The 10,000-nt window shown below is 38.4% G+C and overlaps 1 protein-coding gene across 3 annotated transcripts in view; it reads left to right on the top strand.

Moving 5' to 3' along the window:
- LOC119598586 (KN motif and ankyrin repeat domain-containing protein 2-like) overlaps positions 1-10,000 on the top strand; it is a 60,639-nt gene that overhangs the window by 49,593 nt on the left and 1,046 nt on the right. For all 3 annotated transcript variants that reach the window (XM_037948237.1, XM_037948236.1, XM_037948235.1), the window contains 9 exons: positions 1-636; positions 2,513-2,766; positions 3,084-3,278; positions 3,664-3,787; positions 4,062-4,172; positions 4,798-5,010; positions 5,830-6,030; positions 6,865-6,977; positions 7,885-10,000. The exon at positions 1-636 is cut by the window's left edge and continues 1,631 nt beyond it; the exon at positions 7,885-10,000 is cut by the window's right edge and continues 1,046 nt beyond it. In XM_037948237.1, the coding sequence (XP_037804165.1) occupies positions 1-636; positions 2,513-2,766; positions 3,084-3,278; positions 3,664-3,787; positions 4,062-4,172; positions 4,798-5,010; positions 5,830-6,030; positions 6,865-6,977; positions 7,885-8,047 (2,010 nt within the window). In that variant the 3' untranslated portion in view covers positions 8,048-10,000. The remainder of the gene's footprint in view (positions 637-2,512; positions 2,767-3,083; positions 3,279-3,663; positions 3,788-4,061; positions 4,173-4,797; positions 5,011-5,829; positions 6,031-6,864; positions 6,978-7,884) is intronic.

Here is a 10,000-nt window from a genome sequence, read left to right as displayed (position 1 = left end):
GACCTAAAAACCACTAGCAACCTGTCAATGAGTCTAGGGTCTAGTTGCTCAGAAACTCAGATCTCAAGCTTGAGCAGCAGCTTCACCGAGTCCAAACCTTCTTCAGCAATGACCCGGAGTCTGACGAGAATGGACTCGGCTCCGACTAAACCTGCCAAGCTTGAACGGCCAGTGAATGCCTCCAGTGATACCTCTCCAGTCAGATATAGTCACTCACCTAATCAGGGCACATCAAGTGATAATTCCTCCCTTAAATATAGCCCGTCTCCAATGCTGAGCCTGACGAGCAGAGGGCGTACCAAGTCAGACCTAGGCCCCAGTACATTAAAGGAAAGTCAGCTGCCCAAAGTCAGTCCAAAAAACGAAACTTCAAAAGTTAGTCAGGGAAGTCATTCCAAGAAAGCAGTCCAGGGCACCAGTACCAGTACCGTTACTAGTACCAGTACCAGTATAAGTACTAGTACTAGTAGTACCAGCACCAGTAACAGTACCCGTATCAGCACCAGCATCAGCACCAGCACCAGCACCAGCACCAGTACCAGTACCAGTACCAGTACCAGTACTAGTACTAGTACCACCACCAGTACCACTGCCACCTCCAAAGCAGAGCCGGCTGTGGTTGGGAGCTCGACACAGGTAATTGTGTTTGGGGTTTGTTCTCATTTTGCATCTGTTTCTTTGATGCACTGACTCAAAATCAATAGGCATAAATACACAAACAAACAAAAGGACCCACAAAAGAGCAGAAAGTACACATATGTTTATATGCACACTCACATGTACACACACACACACACACACACACACACACACACACACACACACACACACACACACACACACACACACACACACACACACACACACACACACACACACACACACATACACACACACACATATATATGCATATATATATGCATATATATATATGCATATATATATATGCATATATATATATGCATATATATGCATATATATGCATATATATGCATATATATGCATATATATGCATATATATGCATATATATGCATATATATACATATATATACATACATATACATACAATACATATACAATATACTAATACAATATACATATATACATAGTATACATAATAATATATAGATATATATATATATATTATATATATATGTATATATTATATATTTATGTAATTATATATATTAATATATATTATATATATATATTATATATATATATGTATTTATATTTATATATTTAATGTATAGACATATATGTATATATATATATATATATATATATATATATATAGATGTGTATATATGTATGTATATGTATATGTATATATATATAATGTTTGTATGTTTTTACATTTGTGACTGTATGTATGTACATTTGTACTAGTGTAGAAATGAATATATGAATGTATACATGTGTAAAAAATGCAAATGTTATAACTAGCTTTAATCAGGCTCATGAGTAAGAGGAAGATTAGTGGAGGGGAAAAAAATGCTCTATTAACTACTTGTATCTTATCTAATCTTTGGTACTTAATCTTCAAAACGTTAATGAGCTTTTGTCTTTATCAGAGCGGGTCTTAAGTACTTTTGGTCAGAGGATCCAGTGTTCAAGATGTCGGTCTGCCAGTCTGATCAAGGCGTATTTTCTCGTTGTACCTCACAGTCATGGTGTTTGGTTTTCAATAACAGTGGTTTCTGCAACTGATATTTAGTTATGGATTGTGGTTGTGAATGGAAGATTTTGAAGATTTGGAGAACTGTTTATGTTTGGGCATTCATTATTTTTTTTTTAGAAAAAAATTTACATTGAGACATGGGTTGCGAGCAAAGCAAAGAGCCGGAACCAGTGATTACTTGGACGGCAAAAGATGTTGTCGACAAACGGGGAGTCATAAGGACTACTGACCACAGGGCCTTGTTGCCCGTCACCAGTGAGGTTATTGATTACAAGGACAAAGTTGACGCAGCTAACAATTCAGCGTTAAGCGAGACTAAACACGTGCATGAACTCGGAATGTTGAGCATTGTAGAAAACCCCCTTGAGAGAGAAGTTTTGGTGTATCATGATTTCTCAGCATTCAGAACACATCCAGACACTGAGTCACATGCGGAATGTGTGTTTTCTGTGGAGGGTGACAAGTCCTCGGATGAGGAAAACGAAGGCTCTAGTGCAATATATGATAACACTTTGATATTGCAAGATTGTGAATTAGTGACTATCAACTTGTCTGTGGATGATGTTTCAGAAGATGTAAGTACTATACATGCAATTGGGGCCAAATACATAGAAATAGAATGTGCCCAATTAGAGTTTAAACAGAGGAAAAACTTATTAGAAGTCAGAATATCAGTTGATGAGATTATTAATTGATTGATTGACAGACCGAGACAGAAACTGAGAATGAAAGACAGAATGAGAGAATAAATTATTGAGATGGGTATTTTTTCCTTGCAGACATATGTCTCTATATACATGAAAAAAATTCCAATTCCAATGCGGTTTCAGAGCAAACGTGTTCCATATCTGCGCCAGGAAACCTACACCAAGTTTTCAGAAGGCCTGATCAACCTGGGCTTTGATGAGAGTGCTGATGCAGAGCAGGCAAAGCGGCAGAAGGAGGAGAAGGCCAAGGAGTCTGCCTCAAAGAATCTCTCGGCAATAACGGAGAGTAATAACAACAACAGCGATGCTCCAAAACGAGTTGCCAAAGTGGAAAAGCAGGAAAAAGAAGCAGAGAAGAAGGAGGAGAGTCCAAAAAAGTGTGTTTCTGTTTTTTGTTTTTTGATGGAGTGAGAATTTCAAATGAAATTAGTCACTATTGCTTATAAAGTTTTTTTATTGGAGTGAAAATTTCAAATGGAATTAGTCAACTTTACTTATAAAATTTTATATCTATTGAATGTATTCTTTCCTCGGAGTGCCATGGTTATGTGTCATACAACCATTTAATCAGAGATGTAAATATGTAGATACAGATATAGATAAAGTTCATACATTTTCAGATATAGATGTTTAAGTTAATCCTAATATCCTACCAAGACCCAACTGTCCTCACCATACCCTCCCCCCACCACAGGTCGAAGGAGGTGGAACCGGTGATCCAAGGGCGGAAGGAGCAGGAGAGCTCGTCATCATCTGACAGTGAATCCGAGAATGAGACGTGCGATGAGGAATCTCTGATGGGGGCGTCATTTAGCTCTCAGGCGGTGACCTCGGTGTTTCAGAGTTCCTCCTCGCTTTTCACCACGACCAGCGAGAAGAGTAGGAAGAAGTGAGTGATGGGGTTGTCTGTCTGCCTCTCCTGTCTGTCTGTCTGGCTGGCTAGATTTTTGTCTGTCTGGTTTCCTGTTTAGCTAGTTCCTTGTCTGTCAGGTTTCCTGTTTAGCTAGTTTCTTATCTGCTTGTCTGCCTAACTATCTGACTGTTAATATGTGTATTGTGTAAATTTTGTTTTCTTTTTTAACCAGCCTCTCTCTGTCTAACTCTAATTATATGTAGCTTTTACTTTTCTCAGTCTCTGCCAGGCAATTTGCAGTTTTGTGTGTGTGTGTGTGTTTGTGTGTGTGTGTCATTATCTGTCTGTGTGACATTATGTAATACTGTATAAAGAATTACAGGGTGAAAAATATTATTGTTAAACACAAAAATAATTTCAGGTTCCTGCCCCCAAGAGAGATGAAAGCCGCCCTAAAGGTTGTGAATGACTCCATTGGTAAGCCAGTGCGGTCGGGACAGCAGCTTACCAATGCTGTCAACATAATTCAGAGGGAATGGTTTAAGGTGGGTAGATTGTGTGCGTGTATGTGTGCCTCTGTTTGTAAGTATGTTCGAAGTACCAGCAGCTATTCTTGCAAATCAAGTTACAAGCAAATGGGAATTCGTCTCTAACAATGGTATTATATTACTAAATTATTCTATTTCTGTAAGTGACATTTGATTTGCTCATCGTGTTCTATTTCCAACATGAATATTACACATTTCAAGAATGATAACTATAGTAAAATATCTGAATGTTACATAAGATAATCAGCTAACCCAACTTATCCCTCTACAGCTGTCGAGTCAGAAGGATGCCGATCCGCACGCCGTAGAAGACTACATGGACGTGTTTGAGGACTATTCGAAGGCACTCCTACAGCGTGTCGTCAACCTGTCTGATGTGAATGTAAGCTCACTTTGTGTGGTTGCTTTTGAATATTGTTGGTGTTGTAGTTGTTATTGTTGATATTATTATTGTTATTGTTTATTATTATTATTATTATTATTATTATTATTTGTTATTTATTATTATTATTATTATTTATTATTATTATTATTATTATTATTATTATTATTATTATTATTATTATTATTATTATTATTTTATTATTATTATTATTATTATTGTTATTGTTATTGTTATTGTTATTGTTATTATTATTATTATTATTATTATTATTATTATTATTATTATTATTATCATCATTATTATTATTATTGTTATTATTATTATGGTCATTATCACTGTCATTCTTTTTGTTCTTTTTTCTCTTATTATTTTTGTTATTATTTTTATTATTGTTATTTCTTTATCCTCATCATTATCATTATCATTGTTATTTACTGTGATTATTATATTTATTATTATTATCATCATCATTATCATCATCATTATCATTATTATTATCATTATTATTATCATTATTATTGTTATTATTATTATTATTATTATTATTATTATTATTATTATTATTATTATTATTGCATATTCTTCTCTTCCCCTGTCTCCCCCTTACCCCATCCCACCCCAGGGCAACACGGCAATGCACTATGCAGTTTCGCACGGCAACTTTGATGTTGTCTCGGTGCTTCTGGATTCCAAGGTGTGCAACGTCAACCAGCAGAACAAAGCGGGCTATACAGCGATCATGTTGGTGTCGCTGGCACAGATCCGCTCCGACACGCATGCCAGCGTCGTCCAGCGGCTCTTTCAGCTCGGCGACGTCAACATCAAAGCCAGCCAGGTGGGGGACGACGTGGAATTGCCCTCTCGTTTATTCGATTCTCATTTTATTTTTGTAATATGTATACTTTTTTTCTGTTATTTATTTTATAAGTGTATATATATGTATTTTATTATTATAATTTTTATTTTATTTTATTTTTTTATTTTTATTTTATTTTATTTTTTTTAATAGGATTGTCAATTAGTATGTCCTGATTTCTTCAATCCTTAATTTTTTGGGGTTTTATTTTATTCTGATGCTCATAATATCCATATCCATCAATTATTATTATTATTGATATTATGGTTGCTATGATGTCATGAAAATACTAATAACAATAAGGAAGATAGAGAATCTTTATAGAAATTATGGAAAAGGGTAAACTGTTAACATAAGTTGGACTAATAGTTGACTCCTTGGTGGCTAGTCCTTTGTGGAGCATCTGTGTGTAAACATGTGATAAACTAAGATTACAGTTGACATGGCATGTATGTTATGCTATTCTTGACCATTGGGTGAAAATAATTTCATATTAATCTGTCCAACACTTTCTGATTGTGGCAGTGTAACAAAAGCTGGATCAGCTCTGCACTGCCTCCTGCCTTAGAACATATGCTTGGAGGCAGTGCTAAGCCAGGGAGAGTTTTCTTTTCCCCAGTGTGTGCTTCCTTAATATGCTGGGAAGTCCACTTCTATTTAAAAAAAATCCTAAGGCTGCATTTTTTGTTACCTTATATTCAAAGGGTCATTTGATAAGGCATGATCCTATTGCAAGTGTGACCTCTTTATAGTAAAACAAGTCTAAAAGACAGTTCCTAATCAGTCGCCAAATTCCAGCATGGCCAGACAGCCCTCATGCTGGCCGTCTCCCATGGGCGGCTGGACATGGTAGGCCTCCTGGTGGCCGCTGGAGCTGAAATCAACATCCAGGATGAGGATGGCTCAACGGCCCTCATGTGCGCAGCCGAGCACGGACACTTGGCCATCGTCAAGTTCCTCCTCAGCCAGCCTGATACCGATCCCACACTTATGGATAATGTGAGTTGGATTTTGGCTTCTCTAGGGGTAGGGTTAGGACATGGTAAGGTGAGGATAAGGGGGAAGGGAAGAATAATAGTCAGGATGGGGAGAGGAAGTTAGGATATAAGGATGTCAAGTTTCCCACGTAGCTAATCAGATACGAGTCCAGAGCTTTTGGATGAGGTGAATGGGATTTTGGGTTTTCTTCAGGGGAGAGAGGAAGGAGGGAGTGGGATTGTATGAATGAGGGAAACGTAGGGTAACTAGACACTGTCCAGTTTCATTTAGCCAGCTAAATAATATCACTTTTTTTCTAGCTATAAGTCAATGATCATCTGGCCATTGTTGGGTCTGGACTGAGGGAGCCTCTGACGTGTATCCCACTGAGATGGATAATATGAATGAAATTTGGATCCTTTTAGGATTTTAGATATGGTATTTTTCAAAAGGATGAATTGGTTCATTACCCATATTATCCTGTTGGTAGGCCAGGGCATGGTAGAATTTCATAATTTTTGGGGTAATGAATCTGTTAAAGTTTGAAGAAACAATTTGATTCTTCTCTATTAACTTTTATTTTAGTTTATTTTGGTTGAATATGATTTAGTTTTCTCAACAAAAACAAAGACCAGAAGTGCGAATGACATAATAGGAAAGATATTAGAAAATGTATATTTCTGCCTCTATGAGTATGGTTGGCATTCTCTTTGCAATTTTGTGAATGAACACTTGCGCTAAATCTCCGCATCACTAGAGTTTCGGAATAATCAATTATTTTTTTTTCCCATTTCCTATATACACCATCTGAGTAATCAGTTCCACTTATTTACTTAATTCCCCCATTTTCTCCAGGACGGTAGCACGGCTCTCACCATAGCAGTGGAGGCAGGGCACAAGGATGTGGGCGTGTTATTGTACAAGCACATGAACCTCTCTCGCGGCTCCTCGCCCTATTCCTCCGTCAGGTGAGAAGTTGTCGGATGCTGTGGGGAGGGACGGGGGAGGGGAGGAGAGGGGAGGGGATGGTTGGAGGGAAGGGAGGGGGTGGATGGAGGGAGGGAAGGGAGAGAGAGGGAGGGAGGGAGAGAGGGAGGGAGGGAGGGGAGGGAGGGAGGGAGGGAGGAGGGAGGGAGAGAGGGAGGGAGGGGGAGAGGGAGGGCGAGGGGGAGAGAGGGAGGGAGAGGGGAGAGAGAGGGAGGGAGAGGGAGAGAGAGGGAGGGAGGGAGGGAGAGAGGGAGGGAGGGAGGGAGGGAGAGAGGAGAGGGAGAAAGGGAGGGAGGGAGGGAGAGAGGGAGGGAGGGAGGGAGAGAGGGAGGAGAGAAGGAGAGAGAGAGAGGAGGGAGAGAGGGAGAGAGGGAGGGGGGGAGAGAGGGAGGGAGGGGAGAGAGGAGGGAGGGAGAGAGAGGGAGGGAGGGAGAGAGGGAGGGAGAGAGGAGAGAGGGAGGGAGGGAATGTAGGAGGGAGGGAGAGTGGGAGGGAGGGAGAGAGGGAGGGAGGGAGAGAGGGAGGGAGGGAGAGAGGGAGAGAGGGAGGGAGGGGAAGAGAGGGGAGGTGTGGGAAAGGGAGGGGAGGTTAAAGGAGCAAGGGAAATATTGGAGGGAAAAGAAGTTGCCAGTTGAGTGAGAGGGGAGAAACAGAAGATGAGAGGGAGGGAGGGAGGGAAGGAAGAGGAAAGACAAGATGGAAAGATAGGGAGGGATAGAGGTAGACAGCATAATGTCATCGCTGACGTCATCTTCCTCATTTTTATAATCATCGTTGTTGTCACCACCTTTATCCCTCCCTACCTTTCCGATAATATCATTACAATCAATATTAAGGTTATTATTATCAGTATCGGTAATTCCCATCTCTTTTTCCACCTCCTTCCAGAATAAAGCGGTCGCGCACCCCGACCATGTCCCGGTCCTCAGTCACCCCTCCCCCAAGGTCGTCGGCGCCTTCCTCCCCGGGCCGTTCAAGGAAATCCTCCGCGCCGCACTCCCCGGGCCGTTCCAGGCAGAGCTCGGCCTCCCTCTCCAATCTCATGATCTAGGGCTGAAGTTTTTGTGTTGTCTCTTTCGTTTGGATGTTTTTTTTTTTTTTTTTTTTTTTTTTTTTTTTTTTTTTTTTTTTTTTTTTTTTTTTTTTTTTTTTTTACTCTAACTCTCCACCGTAGAAATCAATGCAGGAGCTTTCTAAAGCCCATTTATCCATAGCTAAATGTCTAGTGATGAAAGCTACAATGATAGAGATGACTTTTGGTGCTTACTGGTTGCTGCTCTTATTTTTAGAAACTTGTTAACGCTCTAAACTGCATTCTGAGGGATGTGATCGTGTTACCAACACTGATTAATTGTCCATTCTGTTGGTCCTTATCTCCCTCAAATCATAAGTGAAACCCCTAACTTGAAACTTAAATGGCTTTATAAACGGTGCTCTTATTAACAGTGAAAAGCCATCAAAGCACAAGCAGTTTGTTTCTTTCTACATCAGAGCTTGAGCATTGCATTTATGTTGCATTCCATTGTGAGAGCTTCATCATGCATTATTGATTATAGTGATGCTGACATTTCTATAATGGGTTTAGGCCTAGAATTACGAAGATCTCTTATGTCGTTTTTTTTTTTTTTTAAGAAAAGACTGTACCTTCTTACTTAACGAGAGCATATACCTTCTTAATCATTATAGACTGGGCTTGTGCTTCCACTACAAAAGAATAATCCTCATTTGGGTTATTTTTAGGATAACAAAAGTCACAAAAGAGGATAAGTTGGTAAGTCTGCAGTCATATTTATTCCAAAAGGCAGAAAGATACAAGAGAGAGGAAGGGATTACAACCAACGGAGGTCTTTTCTATAGGTGCTTCTTCAGCGAACTTGTCCCACCGTCTTGTCTCCCGTTTGAAGTCCGTTTATACTTTTTTTTTTTTTTGAACAAGACGGTATGTGTGAAGAGGAAAGAAAAAAAAAAAGAGGAGGATTGAAATATAACAGGATTGATGAAAGAAATGATGGAGGAAGGAAAGGAAGGAAAGAAAGAGAGAAAAAGAAATGGATGAAGCGGGGAAGGAAAGAAGCAAAGGCAGAAGAAAGGACAGAAGGTCTTATTGTGATAATTTATTTGCCGACTGAAGTTTGTTTATGATCGTGATGTATTTTTCCATGGAATGTCTTTTTGTTCATGAGCTGTTGAAAGTATTGGTGGCATATTTTCTATTGACAAGTTTTAAAATTAGTGTTTTATGTCAATAAAGGAGATGTTTTATATTGAGAATGATATTGTAGTTTTAATTGTTTGTATTTTGAGAGGGATCACAGATACTTGAAGTCTGAAGATGAAAATGAAGGAAATGAAAAATTGTAGCAAAAAATTAAACGATTTATGTAAATTTGGAAAAATGTGATGTATGTTGATATTTGCAGTAATTAGATGACCTGATGTTATAAATGAACATTGTAAATAAGAAAAAAAATCAGAAAGAAGTCCTTTACTAAATAGTTATCCATGACAGTAACGATATGTAGTTGAAACTGTGTCTGTGGTGTAATGCGTTCAATTAAGTTTTGTCGAGGAAAGTGAGTGGTAACGAATCGTGATGTTTCTTATTATTAGAGTTTTATTGTTCTTATTGGTTTATTATTATTATTATTATTATTATTGTTATTATTATTATTATTTTGTTATTATTTTGTTATTTTTATCATCATTATTAGTATCATTATTACTGCATTTCACAGCATTGCTTCTAGTATTTGTTACTAATGACATAACAGCTAAGAGAAGCCGCGAAATATATGGGTTTCTTGTGAATATCTCACGCATTCCTTTAACATTCCGTAGAATATAGGCAATTCTATCTCTATTCGCGAGTTAACGCATAAATGTACATTATTTGTTCTCTCTTTATTTCGTAAGGGATATTTGGAATCGTTCTAATCCGAGATGTCCATTGTGTTAGTGCGTGCAACACTTTGACAATCGTAATTTTTAAGGCTAATTTTCTAAT

The sequence above is a fragment of the Penaeus monodon genome, chromosome 41 (assembly GCF_015228065.2).
Source record: "Penaeus monodon isolate SGIC_2016 chromosome 41, NSTDA_Pmon_1, whole genome shotgun sequence".
NCBI classification, from domain to species: Eukaryota; Metazoa; Arthropoda; class Malacostraca; order Decapoda; family Penaeidae; genus Penaeus; species Penaeus monodon.
The sequence above is the reverse complement of the archived record's forward strand: the minus strand, read 5'-3'. Positions and strand labels throughout refer to the sequence as shown.